Source organism: Onthophagus taurus, chromosome 2, assembly GCF_036711975.1.
Source record: "Onthophagus taurus isolate NC chromosome 2, IU_Otau_3.0, whole genome shotgun sequence".
Taxonomy (NCBI): Eukaryota; Metazoa; Arthropoda; class Insecta; order Coleoptera; family Scarabaeidae; genus Onthophagus; species Onthophagus taurus.
Genome location: NC_091967.1, coordinates 23643879 through 23663941, shown reverse-complemented (window position 1 = coordinate 23663941; position 20063 = coordinate 23643879). Strand labels below are relative to the sequence as shown.

At 35.0% G+C, this 20063-nt stretch overlaps 3 protein-coding genes across 5 annotated transcripts in view; 2 read left to right on the top strand and 1 right to left on the bottom strand.

The window, feature by feature from the left end:
- LOC111417445 (uncharacterized) overlaps positions 1 to 6971 on the top strand; it is a 43406-nt gene extending 36435 nt beyond the window's left edge. The window contains exon 3 of the mRNA XM_071194539.1: positions 1116 to 6971. Within this exon, the coding sequence (XP_071050640.1) occupies positions 1116 to 2138 (1023 nt within the window). The 3' untranslated portion in view covers positions 2139 to 6971. The remainder of the gene's footprint in view (positions 1 to 1115) is intronic.
- LOC111417437 (sphingomyelin phosphodiesterase-like) overlaps positions 1 to 20063 on the top strand; it is a 91729-nt gene that overhangs the window by 25991 nt on the left and 45675 nt on the right. Inside the window, exon 1 of one of the 3 annotated variants that reach the window (XM_071194535.1) lies at positions 15682 to 16079. The exons of 1 other annotated variant lie outside the window; for it this stretch is intronic. The gene's annotated coding sequence lies outside the window, so the exon portion shown is untranslated. Of the gene's footprint in view, positions 1 to 15681; positions 16080 to 20063 lie in introns of those variants that run through there. One more of the 3 variants, XM_071194530.1, reaches the window with a different exon arrangement.
- On the bottom strand, positions 2023 to 12463 carry LOC111417443 (cytochrome P450 3A18-like). The gene is made up of 7 exons (XM_023049722.2): positions 8255 to 12463; positions 8011 to 8208; positions 7713 to 7895; positions 7342 to 7661; positions 7049 to 7286; positions 6717 to 6896; positions 2023 to 2454 (listed from the first exon to the last, which is right to left on the bottom strand). The coding sequence occupies exons 1-7, from the start codon at positions 8496 to 8498 to the stop codon at positions 2294 to 2296; spliced, it is 1524 nt and encodes a 507-aa protein (XP_022905490.2). The 5' UTR covers positions 8499 to 12463; the 3' UTR covers positions 2023 to 2293.

The following is a 20063-nucleotide window of genomic DNA, read 5'->3' as shown; positions in this document are numbered from 1 at the left end:
CATTGTGGTTTTGTAGCCCACTACGGGTTGGTTGTCCGCACTCTACGTCACGCTATTTGCCACGCCCAGTTAACTGTCATTGAGTTCTATGCGTTTGCTGTGTTTTTAGAAGTTATATGATAGACATTAATACATTTAAAAAAATAAAACTTCAAAAATTACATGAATACGTCTACGATATACGATATAATCTCTAAAAATACACAGTAAACGCATAGAACACAATAACAGCTGACTGGGCGTTACGTTTAACTGTCATATTGCGCGCATAGGCTGTTGTTATAGCGATTTATCGTATCTACTTCATTGTTAAGTGAAAACATCGTAGGTATGTGCGGTATGTTAAGTTTATACATTTGCTTAACAAACCAATAATAATTACACATACGACAAATGAATAACATTTAAAACCTTTTTGAATAACATGTTTTTCTGAGTAGTTATGAAAGCTCTACGACATTTTGACATTACAAATACATGTAAAACCTTGACATGATGTGATATACCCGAAAAACTCAAAATCTGCAAAAGATAGTACGACTCTTATTCTTAATAGGGCAGTATAGGTCTAGTATTAATTCTAGTGGCAGTGGTAGGTAGCGCTAGTTAGCATTAGATATCACTATGTTGCATTTTTGTATTGCACTAAAACTAGAACTAACACTAGACCTAGAAACATTTGAACATCTGAAGACGCACGGCTAAACCTGATACTTTCTAGTTCTAGGTTTAGTGTTACTTGTACACTAGCACTAACACTAGAACTAACACAAGACCGAGAACTAGAACCATTCGGGTTTAGCCGCACGTTTCTCAAGAATGTGTTAATTCCAGTTTTAAATGTTGTGTAGCGTTAGATTGTGGTATATTTTAATTGAACTAGAACTAACACTAGACCTAGAATTAGAAGCATTTGGGTTTAGCCTTGCGTCACAAAACGTGACGTCACATTGAAACTTGAATGTGATTTTTCGGAATATTCTACACGTTTCCGCACTTTCTTTATATTTTTAACGTGTCTTTTGGGTCATTTCACATTGATTAAAAAGAAATCGTCGATTTTTAAGCCACATGATGATTCTTAAATTTTTCCTTATCCTACAACTTACTTTTAGGCTCACGGAATTATTTTCGTAATAGATTCAAGTGATTTTACCCGATTACGTGAAGTAAAAGAAATCCTATCGAACGTACTTTTACACGAAAAAATCTCAGGAAAACCAGTACTGATTTTAGCTAATAAACAAGACAATGAAAACGCAATCGATGAAATAGATTTAATCGAAATGTTACAATTAGAAGAATTAGTAAATCAGCAAAAATGTCCAACGTTAGTCGAAACATGTTCAGCCACAATGCCTTATTCCTCAAAATCATCGAAATTATCGAAACTTCAACATTTAGACCCAGGGATTAGAAAAGGTTTTAATTGGTTGATGAATTGCGTTATTCGTGAGTATAAAAACTTAGATGAACGAGTTTTAAAAGATGTTCGGGAAGAAGAAATAGCTGTAACAAAATCGAGAAGTGAAATTATCGAACGGTTAAAGGTGAAAAAAGAAATCGAGCAGCGTAAAAATCAAGATGATATTATTGAATTGTATTCGGATTATGCAAATAAAAATGGTAAGGTTATTAAACCGTTTGATCAAAGTACTGTTTCAACTCCGTCGTCGTCTCCTGAAAGTTTTACTAATCGTTCGCCAAGAATTTATAATACAAATTATAATCCGAATCGATTTGATGAACACGTTGGTGCCAGACCAAAATCAGCAACTCAAGTGGTTAAAGAACAATTAGAAATGCATCATAATGAAAAGAAATTGTTAAAGGGCACATTAAAATTCAAATATAATAAAACGCAACCAATGAGTTTTTGTGGTTCTAGTTCACATAGTGCTCAAACAACGCGGAGTTTGTTTAATAATGGTGATAGAAGAATGAAATCAGCTGGTGATTCGGTTTTTATGGTTGCAAATGGGGGAAATTTTGGGGGTATTAATTATAATAATATGGCCGGTGGAGATTTACAGCAGCATTTATTTCACGTTAAACACAAGAGACGTAAAGAGCATAATCTAAATAATATTGACGTTTCTGGTGGAGACAATAATATTAGTGTTATTGATGTTGAATAATTGTTTATTTTTTTATTTAATAAGATAAGGTTGCACTGTTTTTTTTCTAATTATAGTTCAAGGAATGTATGTAAATAATTCAATTTAATACATTTTATAAACTAAAAATATGTTAAATATCAAATGAACGAAACTTTTTTATAAAATAATAAGATTTATTTTCTTTTGTGGAAAATTATTGGAATTCCATTTAAACTTCTAAAAAGTAAATCGCAAGTAATTTCCATTTCATGATCATTTTCAAGTGGTATTATTTGAAATTCCCTGATTAATTTGATGATTAATAATTTCGTTGCAGCAGTAGCGAGATGTTTACCTAAAAAAGTCAAAATATTTTATTTGCTTGGACAATTAATGACTATTTAAAATTGTCAAAATTTATTTATACAAATATTCTTTATATTTTTAGTTCGTGTTGTGAAAAATAAAAGTCAAGTTTTTGTTTAAGATAATAAGTTAACTATAATTCTTCGTTTATAGATATTTGGGCGTTTGTTTATAGAGCACAGTTGTAGTTTTGCCCCACACTACAGTCTATGTGTTGATTATTGCGAGAGAATAAAAGCATCAGAAGTAAATAGGTAGCATGTACAAGACCATCTCCTTCAGAAACAAGTTCGAAATGTTCAAAATATACAACAACTGAAATTAGAATTAACTTAACACTATCATTTGAACTAACAATAGACCCAGAACTAGAAATATTCGGGTTTAGCCGTACGTCTTTCAAGACGGCTAAATCCGAATGTTTCTAGTTCTATGTCTATGATCTAGTTCTAGATCAGTTCGTATTCTGCGTCAGGTTGTTGTATATATGTATTGAACTGACACTAAACTTTGAACTAGGAATTATACAAGGAAAAGAGAAGGAACTGGACGACGATTAATTTGAGTAGGCAGGATTGGATATATAACCGATATTTTAGTGTGTACTAACAAAGGTAACTGAAGGGATTGAAGAAATGAAGTATATAGCGAAGGATTATAATGTTAGGGTAGGGTAGAGCGACTATATGTATAAAAAAGTAATAGAAAAGGGTTCGATGACGTAAGAAATAGCAATGGCCAAAGATTCCTGGACTTTTGCAAGATGCAGAATATAAAGGTTATACGTTTGTTGCGTATCAGCGTATCGTATCACCGTTGCGTATTATTTTATGACACGCAACGATGCAACGTCGTGTCAATGTAAATTATACGCAAGCAGGGAGCAGTATAGTGCATTAAATTTACTAGCCGACTTGAATTTTCAATCTGTAAGCGGATAGTACAAAAATTGTACTAGGATTCACCCCACTGATTTTGAGTTTATTGCCATCCATTGAGCTCAAAATTGCTAAACAGAATACCACATTTCGCAAGGCAATTCTTGCTCAAGAAATACTGGCTCTAACCCTACGGTATCTGGCTACTGGCATTTCTTATCAGATTTTCATTTTCTCCCTCGTGAGGGCTGCTAAAAGGTAGTCCATTTTCTTTTTGCATTTATCAACGGTCCTATCCATCTGTGTTGCAATTTCCTCCCACGCATCTTGTTTTTGGAAATTTATTGAAATGGTTCGGATGTTTCGATTTCATACCTCCGGTACATTACATTACCTAAACTATATATCGGGTAGGCGGACCAACCAACCTTGCACCGCGACTCTAAGGATCTATTGTACCCCGATAGATATCGTTATCAAATTTCACCGTGCAGTCCAATGCACTTCACGATTATTAATACCTTGCTCGGTGAAAGGTCATTCAGATCATTTGAGGAGATAAACTGCCACCCAAAAATCGAGATTCTGATACGGTTAACGGCAGGCCAGTGGCATAAAATATGCTTAACCGTCTCTGCTTCCTCCGCACATAGTCGGCATTCAACATCATCGGCTAAACCCAACAAGTTGAGGTGTGCTTTTAATCGGCAGTACCCAGTAAAGACGTCCATTAGAACTTTTATGCTGCTAAGAGCAAGTCCTAAAATATTCCCAGGTTTGACAGTGACGATGTTAATAAACACCTTAACATGTCTCATGGGTGGTAAGCTCTCGGGCTACCACGCCGGCGTTCTGGGTTCGATTCCCAGTGAATACACGCCGAGTCGCCTCCCCGTCCTTCGGAGGGGACGTTAAGCCGTCGGTCCCGGCAACCAGTCTAACATTTCTGGTTGTCGTCAGATACATGTGTAGTTGGAGGTTGTGAACGTAAAAACGGGTTGAAAGCGCGTCTGCGCTCTTTGAGCGGTACTCGGCCATGCACCCAAGTTTCTGGGCGTTGGAGTTACCAGCGCGGCTTGGGGGTCGTCTTTAAGTTGCTGGGCGTTGGAGTACCAGCCCGGCTTAAGGCGAGGCGAGAAGCGGTATCAACCTGATCGGATGCCATTTTCGAACATCTTTCACTCCTCCAAATAGACTTACACATGACCGAAGTAAACCGTGAGGATGTACAAAGAGACCGTTGAGGCCCAAGTGCTTTGGTTATACCACCTATGGTAGAACGAATTGCCACAGAGATCTGCTCCGTGGCTATTTCAATCTGATCACAGTTCCTAACGGTAGCGATGACACTAGTTAGGTTATCTACAAAGCAACTCTTAAACAGATCCCAATTAGTGCTCAATTTTAAATTGAATGTATGTGTGATCTGAACACGACGGTTCTGAAGATACCCTCCAGGAGAGGTTATCTTGGAGCTTAATATAATTGAGCTGAACGTAATGTCAAGTACCTTTGCTCTATTTCTGGTAACAAAGGTTGGATTGTCAAAAAGCAGCTCACCTCTCTCATTTGTGTTGGTGCTTGCACACATTGTGTGGTGCGCATTGGCGTCACATCCAACAACTATTTGTAGGTTATTCCTCCGGCTGTAGGCAATCATGTCACACATTATGTTTTTTCTTTACTCCACTCCATTTGCACATCACAACGCCGAGTGGCGAGAGAAAAAAGAGCTAACGCAACCCGTCCAAATAAGATTCAACTACGTATTATATCATTTCATCATAACATTTGATGTGACTGTGAAAAACCAACAAATAGGGGATCGGACTCGTTGCGTGTTTTTGTATTATGTTTTGATACGCAACTATGTAACGCTTCCTCATACACACTGATACGCAACGGTGATACGATACGCTTATACGCAAACAAAATTAAATGTATACCCACCTTAATAAATCAATCATAGATCATGTGCTAGTTTAAAAATCTAACAGATGTTGGATACAAGGGTGAAGAAAAGTTATGAAATAGGTAGTCATCATTATCTAGTTCCCAGTCTTTGGGTGCCAGGTTCCTTTCGGACATTGCATTTCGAATCCTCGATGCCCATGTAGTTTTGGACGTCCCTTGGATATTCTTCCAGTTGGACTCCAATGCATCGTTTTTTTAAAGGATTCTTTCATTATTCATTCGTTGAATGTGGCCGTACCAATGTAATTACCTTCTTTGCACTTCGTCGGCTCTTCTCCAGATGTCTGTTTTTACTGCTTTTAACAGTTCTTTTAATTGTTTACATAGTTGCCAGGTTTCGCATCCTTACAACTTCATCCACAGGGTTGAAGATGGTGGTGTATAACTGCTGTTTTTTCTCTTTAGAATTCCATTTTAGAAAAAGGAAGTTTATTGCCTTTGATATTATGATTCCCCTTTTCCCTTTTGTAGTCAACTTCGTACTTTCGTTTCACATTTGCCACTGTGATCCATTTGTTTACAATACCCATGTCTCCACATTTCTTCTTCCATCCATTGGAGCCATTTTGTGATGTTAAACTTTCTGATATTTGGTTGTTTAACTTTACTGAAGCTTTTAGCTGTATAGTTCTTCTACTGCTTTATTTAATGTGTCATTTTTTGATGTTTGTGATAGAACTTGCCACAATTTTGTTGAGGGATGGTATAAAATGCCTTGGTTAGATAATAAATAGAAGATGTGTTGTTCCTTTTGTAGCTATGATCTTTTCTGTGATTTGATTTAAACTGAAGACATTATCTAAGCATAGGAAGACATAGGTAGTTGTGGTAGTTCTTCTCATTTTTTTATGGAGCTGTGTTATTTATTCTTCTGTCCAAGCCTACAGAATTTCTGCGCCAATCACAAACTCTTGAAAGACAGCAGTCAGCTTTTCCAGTACGGAGTTAGACATGTTCTTTATTCACTCAATTATGGTGTTATGTTTTTGTTCTGTCAATTCCTTTTCATAATGTTCTTTACCGATTCAGGAATAACCACTTTTACGTCTTAACTTTTCAATCTTGTTGTTTTTCAGGATGACACTATGCTCCATGCCATTGTAGTTCGCGATCCTCCTAAGCAAGTATCTACTTCTTTACACTTTTTGTCCCATGTGTCATCCATGTTTGTCTTTATCATACTTTAATATTTTAATAGTTCCATTGCAGAAACGATAACCAGAGAAAAATGAAGAGGAATTATTGTACAATAATTTCTTAATGTGACAAAGGGTTATGTTCCTTGTGTTGTGATAAATTATCACAAAACAAATTGTGTGATCACTGACACCAATGTAAATTTTTTGACCATACAATTTTTTGATAAAAACTGTACACCAAGTACTAAGGTAATGCTTACCTGCACAAATTTTAACACCATAACCAAATCCAATAAAACCTTTATGCGCCTTCGATGTTACATTTCCTTTCAAGAATCTCTCCGGTTTAAATTTTAGCGGATCTTCGTAATTTTCTTCTGATGTCATTATTCCAGGGAAATTAAACATTACAATTGTATCTTTTGGTATTTTCACATTTTCTAAAAAAAAAATAACAAACAGTTTATGGATTATCTTTTAAAATATAGCGAAAAGCAAGACTGAGCAAGACTATATTAGAAAAATAAGGAGAAATTGAGAATTAATTAATTTCTCTGTGCGACATTTTTGCCTATAAATAACATCAACTGACTTATAGTCATATCATATAATAACTTTCTATCCAGAAATGGTAACGAATGATATCTACGTAATGATTCCTTCATCACGGCTTGTATATAATACATTTTATTGATATCGTCTAAAGTAATAGATGTTTTATCGGGTCCTAAAACACTTAAAATTTCGTTCAAAATATTTTCTTGCAATTCAACATTTTTTGCAATTTCTTGTAAAGCTAAAGATAGTGGAAAAATTCCAGTATCATGTCCCTACGATATAAAAATAATACATTTAATTTTAAAATAATGGGTTGTTTTTGCTTACACCTTGAATAAGAACCGACATGTTATCGACAACTCGTTCAAAAGGAATTCCACCATTTAACATTGCATAAACAACGTTTGTTTGATCTCTTAGTTTTTCATCTACGTTTTGAAGTTTTTTTAACCATATTTGACCAAATTGTACTATTTTCTCTCCGTATTCCATTAAAAGTTTGTAGTTTTTTGTAAATTTATGCAAAAATCCGACCATGTGGAGCGAATTCATTTTTTCTAATAATAAATCGAAATAAATTGTCCTGTAATTTAAATAATCTTTAATCTCCTTGTCGGTTAATTCTATGTTTGAATCATTAAGAGAACCTACAAGAACCAAAAACAACTTAAAAATAAATTAATTTTTGCTTTGTTTACGCATTATGATTTCTATAAACATTTCATTAAAAGCTTCTTGCAAATCGATTGGTGTTCCCTGATTTTTATGTATTTTATTAATAAGCTCGTCATATTTTTTTTCGTATTTTTTCAGTTTATTTGATATGTACTCTTTGTCAAAAGTTTTCATAATGAGATGTTTATCATGTTTCCAAATATCATCTGCAAAACTTTCTTTATTAACCTAATTTTAATTTTTTAACAAAAATAACAGCTTCGTGTAACCTCGCTAAAAGCTTATTTAGTCGTTAAAGCTGATTTAAAAGTTATTACTCACAGTGTGGTGTAACTGTAAATCCTTTACGTAGAAACGTTATTTCCGAAAAACACGGCGTTATACGGTGATCATTAGCTTTGTAAATTTTATTAACGTATTCCATATCGGTCGTTATTATAATGGGTTTCAACGGGTGCATCCATATTTTTACAACAGGACCGTATTTTTTATTCAATGTTTGAAAATACTTTATTACCCCTAAAAATAATTCCCAATGAAGTGTTTTAGTTATAACTTAACTTACCTTGGGAAGATTTATTAAAATAAACATGTTTTATGAAGTCAAATATTGACGGCCCGGGAATTTTATGAATATCCCCAAATTTTTTCCAATAAATTTTGAATATAAAGATAAGTGTAAGAAATATAACTACCAAAAAGAGTGGAATATTCATTATAACATATGTATGTAAAACAACATTTTGGAATTTCAAGCGATTTAAGTCGTATATTTTGTTATCAAGTTTTTGTTTTATTTTTAAGGTCATGTTTTTTTATCTATATGCTTATACAGATGTTTTACAGTATGATGAACTATGAACAAAAATAGTTCATGTAAAGATAGTCTAGTAGATGGAATGCAAGAATTTCTCCATAAAGAGCGATTATATTAATTAAGAAATGAATGGCGAGTGTCAAATTGCTCTTAAAACACTGAATCCTAATTATTAGTTACAATGCAATTTCAAGAGAAAATGTTAGAGAGCGAAAATAATGAATACAGAGTAAAAGCAAATCCAGTTTCCAGGAGTAATTTGTGTTAAACTGCTAACTATTTTGGTATTTAGGCGACTGGTTCTGTTACTTACCTCTTCAATGAAACCATGTATATTTTTAATATGAGAATAACAGAAGAAATTTTATTTTATTTATTGCTTTAAACTTGAAAAAACATTCGTCGTTGTCATAGTGATTACCTTCCAGTTCTTCTTTGAGTGGTCCAAATATACGGTAGTCACACAGCTACAGCAATTTTGTTCAATTTTTTGTAGATTAATGCGTGTGGGTGGTCGAGTGTTAATATGGAGCAGAATGAAAAATGGAAAAGAAAAATGAAGAATGGAGAGCAGAAAGTTTATGGAGAAAATCAACGAATAAATCTGCAATCCAAAAAATTGTTTCAAAAACTTTCGCAGCAGATAGACGAGTCTTGGCTTCTGGATTCTGGATTCACGGAAAGGCAGGCTGAACCGCCCGCAGCACTTTGACCTCAGCAGATCCCTTGTACTTACTTCCCTCATTTGGTCAGCATTAGGGTTCTTCCAGCCATATTACCTTGGAGGTAATATGGTTGGAAGGACCCTTGATTCCACTCATGCTAATCTGGATATCTCCAAAACTGGATAACTTTAATGTTTGGAGGGCTACGCAGTCGCATAAAATGTGTTCCGCTGATTCCTCCTCCTCACCGCATCCTCTGCACATGTCGGTGTCACTTATTTCCATATGCAGTAAGTGCTTCTGTAGATGCCAGTGTCCAGTGATTAGCTCTATGACCAAACGTAGGTTCTTCCTAGACAGCCTCATAAATAAATCTGTTCGTTTAGGATCACGGTACATCAGTGCTTCCTTGGCTTGGCGACATCCTGGTGTCCCAGTGGTTTAGAAACTTCTTACGTGTTTCCTCTTTTTGAAGCTCTATTAAAGACCTTATTGTGAATGGTTCCGACGATCCCGGAGGTTCGCCTGCAGCTTTCCTTGCCAGTTTGACCCTTTGTCCAGCAGATTGTAATCTCATTGCTAGCGGCTGCCTCACAAAGATTGTTATGGCAGTCCTCATGCAACGAGGATGAACAGCGATACCGCCCGAGCGAGATGAGGGCTTGTCTGCAATCAGAATATATTATAATTTTTTTGTTACTAATTTTCTTGGAAATTTCTTCAGCCGCCAGAGAAATGGCCACCAGCTCCGCTTGGAGCGCGGTGGTCCAAATTCCCAGCGGTTTAGAAATTTTTATTGTTGGTTCGACGGAATAAACCGAAGCACCAGAGCCAGTTTCCCTGCGAGATCCGTCCACTCACAATTGGAAGACAATTTCGTCAGGCCTGGATTGTTCTCCTACCTTTATTTCATACGGTCGTTTGAAGATAAAACACGTTGGAATTGTATCTACCCTGCCATTCAGGAGCGGCTGTTTGCTACATGCCTTCTCCCATAGCTGGCTTGGAGCCTTGGCTTTTCGCTGCTTCTCCAGGTTTTCGCCACTCCATACTTGCCTGTTTAGACTCTGAGGTGTAATGATGCACCCACATCTCATCACAGTTGACAATATGCCTCAAGAAATCTTCCTCCTCTGTTCGATATCGTGCTAAAAGACTTTTACACATGGCAACACAGTTTGTTTTCTGATCTTTCGTGGAGAGGCGAAGAACCCATCTGCCGACACTTTTCGGTAACCTAAATCATTTGAAATGATTGATTAGGCACTTCCATACGATATTCCGACGTGTGCAGAAATTTTTTGTGCCAGTCATAGACTTGGTCCTTGAAAGCGTTTTTTATGCGATTAATTGACACAACATTTTGGCAGGTTTTATGTCTTCACTCGAAAAAAAATTAATAATAATACGTTGCTCAACAGATGCATTCATGTCTTCCTTAGACATGATGCTACTAACAGCCAGTCTGCTCTGGTTAATCGAACAGTTTTACGTCCCTCCACTTTACTAACTTTATTTAGGTAGGATTAAAAAGAGAAGTCTATATTCTATGTATAAATAGAAAACGTATTATAAAGTAGTTTCTGGTACCCACGTATACCCTGAGTTCCGAAACTTTGCATGCGATGAACAAAAATATTGTTTGTAAATGTGACATACAAAGCTCTTCTCATTATTGTTTTTGCACAAACGACACCGTTTTCCAGTAACTGTTGCTTTTCGAATTTTTTTATGATACTAAAGAAGATGATTTATTTCAGATACATTCTTCATCTTGTTCTTTGTGGAATCCATATTGCTCTTTTGTACCCATTCTCTTCTGCCTGCATTTCTTGTGGCACGAGTTATCTTTCTATCTTTTTGGAGGTTGTCTTGGCAGTCTTTTGAATGCTGGTATGCAATTTGTTGTAATATTTGTTTTGGTCTGATTACCCAATTTGTTATTATGTAATCTATTGTAGATATAGATATTGTTCCTCGAAACGTGATTCTTTATGTGGGAGCAAATATCAACCAACATCTCACTTCGCTTGTCCATTACTTCTTTATTGAACGGTCTCTGGTATGATCTCGTTGCCTATTGTAGTAATATTTCCATTTTCACAAAAAATTATCATAGACCACCTTATGGCATTTCACGCCACATTATAAGTGGTACAGAGTTGATCAACAGTGTCCAAGCCATCCTTGGTGGAATTATAAAAAATAATAATTTCGGTCTTGTTCTTATCTCCTGTTGATTAATCCAGTGGATTATCGTGGTGCATACTTGAAGCCAGAATGACATTTCTATACTTTTTAAAGACATATGATTATTATTATTATTATTATTGCTGCCGGGCTGAGGGGAGCGGCTCCTCTCGTTACCGCGACCTATAAGATCTATTGTAACTTTAGCCCTCCAAAAGTTTAGGGCTAAATGTAGGTCCTTAACGAACCTTAGTATTACCCCAAGGTCTTGTTCCTTTATGTCGGTAGGTGTCAAAACAACTTTACCGAAATTTTGGTGTCTTAGATGGCCTCTGGCGACGCAATTGCAAAGTATATGTTTAGCTGTTTCTGACTCGTCATTGCAAAGTCGACAAGTTTCATCCTCAGCTTGTCCATTGTGAAAGAGGTGATATTTTAGGTCAGGTAACCTAAGAGCGTCCTTAGATCCCTTTTGCTGAGGCATAAAACCTCTGTCTGTGACCTGGAAGTTCTTTCCAGCATAAGGCTACCTTTGAGACCTTCCAACTGATGATTATTTGTTTTAGGTGGCTTTTTTGTAGTCCACAACCAGGTTGGGGTCCAACGAAGGGCGTGTTCGCTGCCGCTCTGGTCAACTTGTCCGTCTTCTCATTGCCCTCAATGTTGCTGTGACCTGGAATCCACCATAGGGTAACATCATTGCCCCTAGCGATCGACCTACACTCTCTGATCAGTGTCTACCAAGGCCTACCAGCTTTAGGTATGAAGACCACTTTTACTTTCCTCCATAATGCTGTAGCTAGCTATATATAGGGATATTATTACTGGGGGCAGTGATTGAAATTAGAAATAGCCCGCCTTATTCTGTTGGGTTTAAAAATGGTTCCAGCTATGCTGCGAACCCTGCCTGATGGACGGGTTATATCTATTACATTAGGGTCAGCATCTGCGTGGGGGCAGATTTTTGAGGAAAGGAAGTGTGTACTCAGTAGGAGCTCCAACGATTCCTTAGCATCCTTAGTGTATTTACCGTCTTGTTTGCATAAGTGGCCTAGATCAGCGTTGTGATCTTTTGCCAAGATCTTATGCACACGAGCAACTGTAGGAGTATTGTCTATGCCTTCACAGAATGCCATCGCAGCCCAGGAGGAGTTGTTTCCCTCTCTTATTGCAGTAGTCTATGAGGTCTTTCATCTCCTTTGGCGGTGGATGGTCAGGATAAACTGGGTTAAAGTAGGCAGTTTAGGGAAGATTTAGCTAGTATCGCTGCTCTCGCACTGCACTCTCCTCTGTGATAGATTAACTTACCTACTTTTGTTGTTAGTCTTCTGACTATTCCTCTATATACATATGACTCTTGGATCAGCGCAACATGTATGTTGGGGCTGTGGAAGCCCTTGCCCTTACCCTTTCTTTCGGAGCTTACCTTACCTGTACCCTTCTTGGGGTCATTGGAGGTTCCGGAAGTTCCTGGGGTCGGTTCAGGTTCTATCTTCTGTGGCGTAGGCTTGCCGCTCTTTTGTCTTAGGGTGATTTGCCCGAACTTGTAGTTAACCTTATATGTAGTTAGCTTTTTTAAGGCTCTCTACAGCGGGATGATCGACGGACTTGACGATGTCGATGTGGATTTTAATACCGAAAATGTTAAAAAGAGTATACAGCTTAAAAAGCGAAATAAAATTGTTTTTTCTCAGTAAAGATCGAAAATTTTTATAAATCTTATGTGAGCCCTGAGAAATTTCCGCTTTTGACGAAAAATGCAAACCAAATGATATCTCTGTTCGGAAGTACGTATGTTTGCGAACAATTATTTTCAACCATGAAATTAATCAAAATTAACCATCGATCAAGACTGACTGATGCACGATTAGAAAGCTGCGTACGTGTAGTTACCTCATCAATTCCGGCTGATATTGATCAGCTTGTATCGAAAAAACAGTGCCAAATTTTTCATTAAAAATTTCTTTACTTTTTTTTTTATTTTATATTTTTTTTATCCTAATGTTTATTATAAATAAAGTTTTGTACATTATTAATAAGTGTTACTTGATGTGCGGCCCTCCAAAAAATTTTAAAATTTAAATTGGCCCGTTGATTAAAAAGGTTGCTCACCGCTGGTATAAACTATAAAACCAATAAAGAGATTATTATACGAGAGATACAAGAGGCAGGTCATCATGAACGAGCTCGAACTGATGCTCAGTGTTAGTTAAAATTAAATCCAACAATCTCCCGTCGCAATTCATTCGTCATTTGTGATAAAAATTTATCATCCCTAAGAATCGCTGTAATTGTGTAAGTGTTGCAGGTTTTGGGAATTCTGTTAGGTCATTAACCCTAGATGCGAAGGGCGAATGCCTTCACCAGAAATATGGAGACTTAGAACAGTGCCGGCGCTAGCAAATGAAGCGGAATGCGGGGGGCGCCCAAAATGCGGGGGAAAAATTAAAAATTCATTTTAATTTAAAAAAATTAAAAAATGCATTTTAATTAAAAAAATATATATAATCAAAGAAATATAAATAAACTTAAAAAAGACTGGAATAATCATGATCCATACTTCAGCAAAAATTTAAGAATTATAGTGGTGAAAAATCAAACTTAAGGGAATAGTCGGGAATACTCTGGTCAGAAGGTTAATTTGCAAGAAAAAGTCTGAAATTGCAATAGTTATAAACTAGACTTCAGCAAAAAACAGGAATTACATTGTTCAAAGTCCACATGAAGTCTGAAATTACTGTTCAGAGAAAACAAAAAAGTGATTATAAACCAAATATGATTTTTCATGGTAATACTTATGTGTTCAATAAAAGAATGCGAAGAATTGTCTAGTTATTGCACAAGACAGGAAATCACCAATACGGAAACTTTGCCAATGCAGGATAAGCACAAAAGCAAAGTAACAGCTGCTTAAATGAGGTACCCGGTGGTACAAGATCCGTATAGATAATAAGAGGCTCCCAAAAAGATGATGAAAGACACCCAGAAAGAAGTAGCTGTCAGTATCAAGAACAAAACATACATAACGTTGGCAGAAGACTAGATACTGCTTCTAAAAAACTAAATACTGCTTTCTGAAGACTAGATACTGCCGACAGGTCGAAATACAGCGTCTGGAACACTAAATACTGGTTTCTAAAGACTAAAATTGCTTTGTGGAGACTAAATACTGCTTTCTGAAGACTAGATACTGCTGACAGGTCTAAGTACTGCAAAAGAAAGATAAGATATTGTTGGAGAAAACATACATAACGTTGGCAGAAGACTAGATACTGCTTCTAGAAGACTAAATACTGCTTTCTGAAGACTAGATACTTCCGACAGGTCTAAATACAGCGTCTGGAACACTAAATACTGCCTTCTAAAGACTAAAATTGCTTAGTGGAGACTAAATACTGCTTTCTGAAGACTAGCTACTGCTGACAGGTATAAATACTGCAAAAGAAAGATAAGATATTGTTGGAGAAAATATTAAAAAGGAGCCGGCGCCCCCTTTTAAGTGGCGCCCGGATGCAGTGCACCCCTTGCACCCCCCGGTAGAAACTTAGACGACTTAGAAAATTTAAAGCTGTAACAAAAACACATTTTGAAGGTTTTATTAGTTTAATATTAAATAAAGTTCAGTTTAATAACGTTTAGAAGAATTAAACTAAACTTGCCAATGGGAAGTAAAATAATTGTATTGTACTGTGCCTATTCTTTAAATTATAATTTTGACAAGTTTACAGTTATACAAATCCGCTCCGTGTATTAGAAACGATACGACTTTTTTATCATTATTATTTATTAAAGGTCAACCTCAAGTAATTTTTTAAACATTGATGCTGTTATTATTACGTATCGCTTTTACTGTTGTGTAAATTCATGAACACTAAGAATTATATTATCAGCGTTATATTTTTAAACCCATTTCTCATTTTTATATCTAAATTCTACACAAGTCAATTTTGTAAAGTAATAATTTAAATTATTAATATTTTAAATAAATTAAAAACAAATACGGTTAAGCCATAAAATCGTTGTATGATGAATTTTAATTATTTTCTTTGTAATACTTTTCTAATTTCTTTTTATTCTTAAACGATTTTCTCTTCACCTAGTTCTTTTTTTAAAGCGTATCTTTGAGACAATTTTTACTTGACGATTAAAAGCTTTAAAATTCAATTTAAAACTTTAAAATAAATATACATACATAAATAAATTTAAAGGATTAAAGGAAGCCACAAAACCGTTCGTTTTGACGTGACCGTGAATCGAAAGACCGAAGACGTGGAGAATTCAAGTACAGTTCAGAACTCCTCGCTTCTACTTTCACGGTCATCGTTGACCCAATTTGTGTTCCAGAGGTGTACCAGAAACGAACGCGACTCAAGAACCAACTTCTTCGTCGACACCAGTAGGCGAAACGGTTTCGTTTGGATTACTACGACCTTTCAACGATAGTTTCATCTGGTTTTAGTTCTTCATTTCTATTCACCACTTCGCCGATAGTTATAAAACAATTAATTGTTAAAGTGCGCCAGAAAACGATATTTGTATGACAATTGATACGGTTGTGCCCGTTAGAAAACGGAAGAAACGAAAGCAAATGTTTACTTTGAACTGTAAACGGACGATTAGGTTAAATTAACACAGAATTTTAAAACAAAAGTTTGTGTGTTTCTTAGTTTTATTGTTTTTTTAAAACAAAATTTATTTTTTTAAGATTAACTTTATTGGTAAGTATGCATTTTATATTTCATTTAATTATTGTAATACTTTTAATTACGGAGAGAAAGATATGGGTTGATATTTAATCTGGATCCTTCTATTTTCTGCAAAGAAAGAGAAAATTTCACTTTGTAAATCGACATATCGATTTTAGATGCAGAAAGTATTGATGATTTCTAAGTAAAAATTTGATTTAAAAAATTTCTATATATTTTATCTTTCATGTTTGGGAATTGAATTCGACGATTTTTAAATATTAATCTCTAACCATGTTTCACAATCTCTCAAAGGTTTTATTTTTCAATTCAAAGTCATTTCAGAGAAATTTATCTCGTTAACGTTATTTTTAAAATTTAATTTTTTACATAAACTTTTTCACTCTTACTTAAATAAAAATTGGAATAAGCTTACCTCAAACATTTTTTAACAGTCTCAAAAACGTTTATTAATTAATTACAAATCGATTATTTGGGGAGAAGAAAATAATTGTGTTATTTTCGTGTACCTTAAATAATCTTCTTTAACCCTTTGTTGCCTGACGGTACTCAAAAGTACAACATTATTTAAACAAATAATATTTGCCTGAAAAAAGATGATTTGGTAACTGAGTCATTAACCGTTGTATTGGTAAACACAGAAAATCAGTGCACGTGGTAGACGTTCGAGTGGGTGTAAATTGGAAACATTCTTATTGTGATTTTTGCAAATTTCAACAAAAGATAAATAACTTTTGATATTTGATTTATAACAACAAATATTTTACATGTATAGTAGATGGTTCTTCCTAAAAATAAGCAAGAATTTTACAAATATACGAGAGTTTTTATATACAGGGTGGTTCAGTTTTTAATCGGGAAACTTTACTAGGACGTAGTACTTGCCAAAATAACACAAGTTTTTTATATAAACATAGGGTCGCAACTCTTTTGTTTTCGAGCTATGAGCGATCAAAGTTGAGCTAAAAATTTACATTTTATTATTTATTTCGGCTATAAGTAAACCGAAGAATTTGAAATTTGGTATGTATTTACTACTGGTTAACATCTTGTTTTCTAGCATACCTTAAGCTTCCCTAGCGCCCTCTAAGGGGATGAAATTCACCACCCCCTTGGTTCTTTTTAGAAGAACTTTTTAACGCAATGCAATATTAACATAGAAAAATATGGGTTGTACAGCTCATTCTTTAGTGGTTCTTTTTTGTCTCTTTAGTTTTTCTCTTAAAATTGATAGTTTTTGCGTAAAAAAATAAAATATGTTACATTGCGCGGCAAAGCGCTACCTACAAATAAAAAACAAAATTTTAAGTTGGCTATGGAAGATGTAAACTTACCAGGATTTTGGGCTAACACAATAACACAAATTATTTACGATTTCGTCTCTTGACTTGTTTTCTCATTAAAGTAATAAAAAATTTAATTAAATTTAAGTTAAAATAATCATTCAAAAGATAAGTAACATTTAGTAATAAATTAAATAGTATACTAAAAAAATGGAAATTACAAGAGATAAATGTTAAAAAACAAACAGAAAACTAATTAAGAATCAAAATGAAACAAATTTATCAAAAAAACTCATTACAAAAATAAACACAATTAATTTAAAAATTGTTCAAAATGCATGCCATTGTTATCAATGCATTTTTGGCATCTTGTAACAACAGAATTAACTGCTGCTAATATTTGAAACGGATTGTTCCTTAAAGTGTTAGCAGCGTCTTTTATTTTTCCCAACAGTTCTTCCCGAGTGTTTATTGGAGCGGCGTAAACTAGATTTTTCATATAGAGACACAAAAAAATCTAAAACGTTAAGATCAGGAGACCTTGGTGGCCAGGCAACGGGACCTCGGTTTGCCTCTTGATAATTGACAGGACCTAGTCGTCCTATCCGTCTATGTCCATAACGTGCGTTACACCATGCACGTACGTTAGCGCTGTAATGCGATGGTGCCCCATCCATCTGAAGCCAATGTTGCTCCAGATCACCTAGAGGAACGTCCGATAAACATTCCGCCAAATCGTTTTGCAAAAAATTTAAAAAATAAGGCCCACAGAGGTTATTATTAATGACACCCATCCACACATTAAAACTAAACTCTGTTTGGTAGGTTTTTGGACGTATTGCATGGGGATTTTCATGCTCCCAACTATGTAAGTTATGGTAATTTACGACACCCCTTCTTGTAAACGTGGCTTCATCTGTCCACAAAATCTTCTTACAAAAATTTTGGTCACGTTCAACAGACTGTACAAACCACCTACAGAAAGTTACTCTTTTAGGACCATCTTCAGGTCTTAAATTTTGTACAGATTGAAAACGATAGGGTTTCCTGTGGTCCTTCTTCAGAGTTCGTAAAATTGTACTTCTTGAGACTCGTAAATTTTGAGCTTGAAGTAGTCTAGCAGCTATGCGACTGCTTAATGTGCTGTCATTATCAAAAAGGTTTAAAATTGTTCTTTGGTTTCTGTTATTTTGATTATTTCGTACTTGCTGGGTATTTAAACCATATTGTCGAAAACGTTGATGTGTATTGATAAATATCTGAGGATCAGGACATCTTCTATTAGGAAACCTTCTAGCGTATTCTCTAGATGCCGCTTCCGCATTTCCATCACAAAAACCATAAATAAAATGAATGTCTGCGTATTCTTCTGTCGAAAATAATCGTGGCATGATCAATTTTTCGTAGTTTTTTAAACAATGATCAACAATAAAAAAATAATGATACTTTTACTTAATAACAATCAAGAAATATTTTCAATAATTGTCAACAATTAAGAGGATTTAACGTAACTAACAGCTCGTCTCAATACAAACATAAATTGTTTTTTGAAAATCAAAGCCAACTTTTAGAGTAATTTTAGCTAAGCATGGCGGTACATGGCACGACATTCCATTTTTTTACACAAAAACTATCAATTTTAGGAAAAAAACTAAAGAGACAAAGAAGTACCATTAAAGAATAAGCTTTATAACCAATATTTTTTTATGTTAATACTCCATGGCGTTAAAAAGTTCTTCTAAAAAGAACCAAGGGGGTGGTGAATTTCATCCCCTTAGAGGGCGCTAGGGAAGCTTAAGGTATGCTAGAAAACAAGATGTTAACCAGTAGTAAATACATACCAAATTTCAAATTCTTCGGTTTACTTATAGCCGAAATAAATAATAAAATGTAAATTTTTAGCTCAACTTTGATCGCTCATAGCTCGAAAACAAAAGAGTTGCGACCCTATGTTTATATAAAAAACTTGTGTTATTTTGGCAAGTACTACGTCCTAGTAAAGTTTCCCGATTAAAAACTGAACCACCCTGTATTGTAGGGGAGACCGCCCATCAGTGAGACACTTTTTTTCCAGCCTATGTAATTTTTTTATTATTTGACCAAACCGTATAAATTTTGCACTGTATTAACCTTGTATTATTTATTTATTAGTTTTTAAATTATTTTTTTATTTTTTTTCAATATGTAGTTTACTATTTAGAAAAAATAATCTAGTGCCGAATGTCTTTCTATTAGAACAGACATTTATCATTTTTCGGCTTGGTTAAACGTACCAATAACATATTAACAAACTTAAGCTGAATTTAAAAAATGCTTATTTATCGAATATCTAAAAAACTAAAATCGATTTCGAAGGAAAATGACGATCTCTGATAATTGGTGTGTCCGCATAGAATTGGCGGTGGCATAATTATTTTAATATCAGATATTGAAACCACGGACTCATCAGGAACATCGGGAAATACAAACTTCTTTCTTCTCTTCTTTTGGTTCCTCAGGTAGGTAATATCAAAACTTCGGCCCAACTCATTTTCATTCAGGATTTGCCCTACGTAATAAATCCTCTTCTTCTTTGATTTTCCTGTAAACTCGACAAGCACAAAATCATTTATTTTTGAACTCCTGTTTAAGCTCTCAAATCCATCTGGATGGATAGTAACAAAGCACTCATCTCCTGATGATGAATATAAAATTGGGTCTTCGTCTGCGGGTT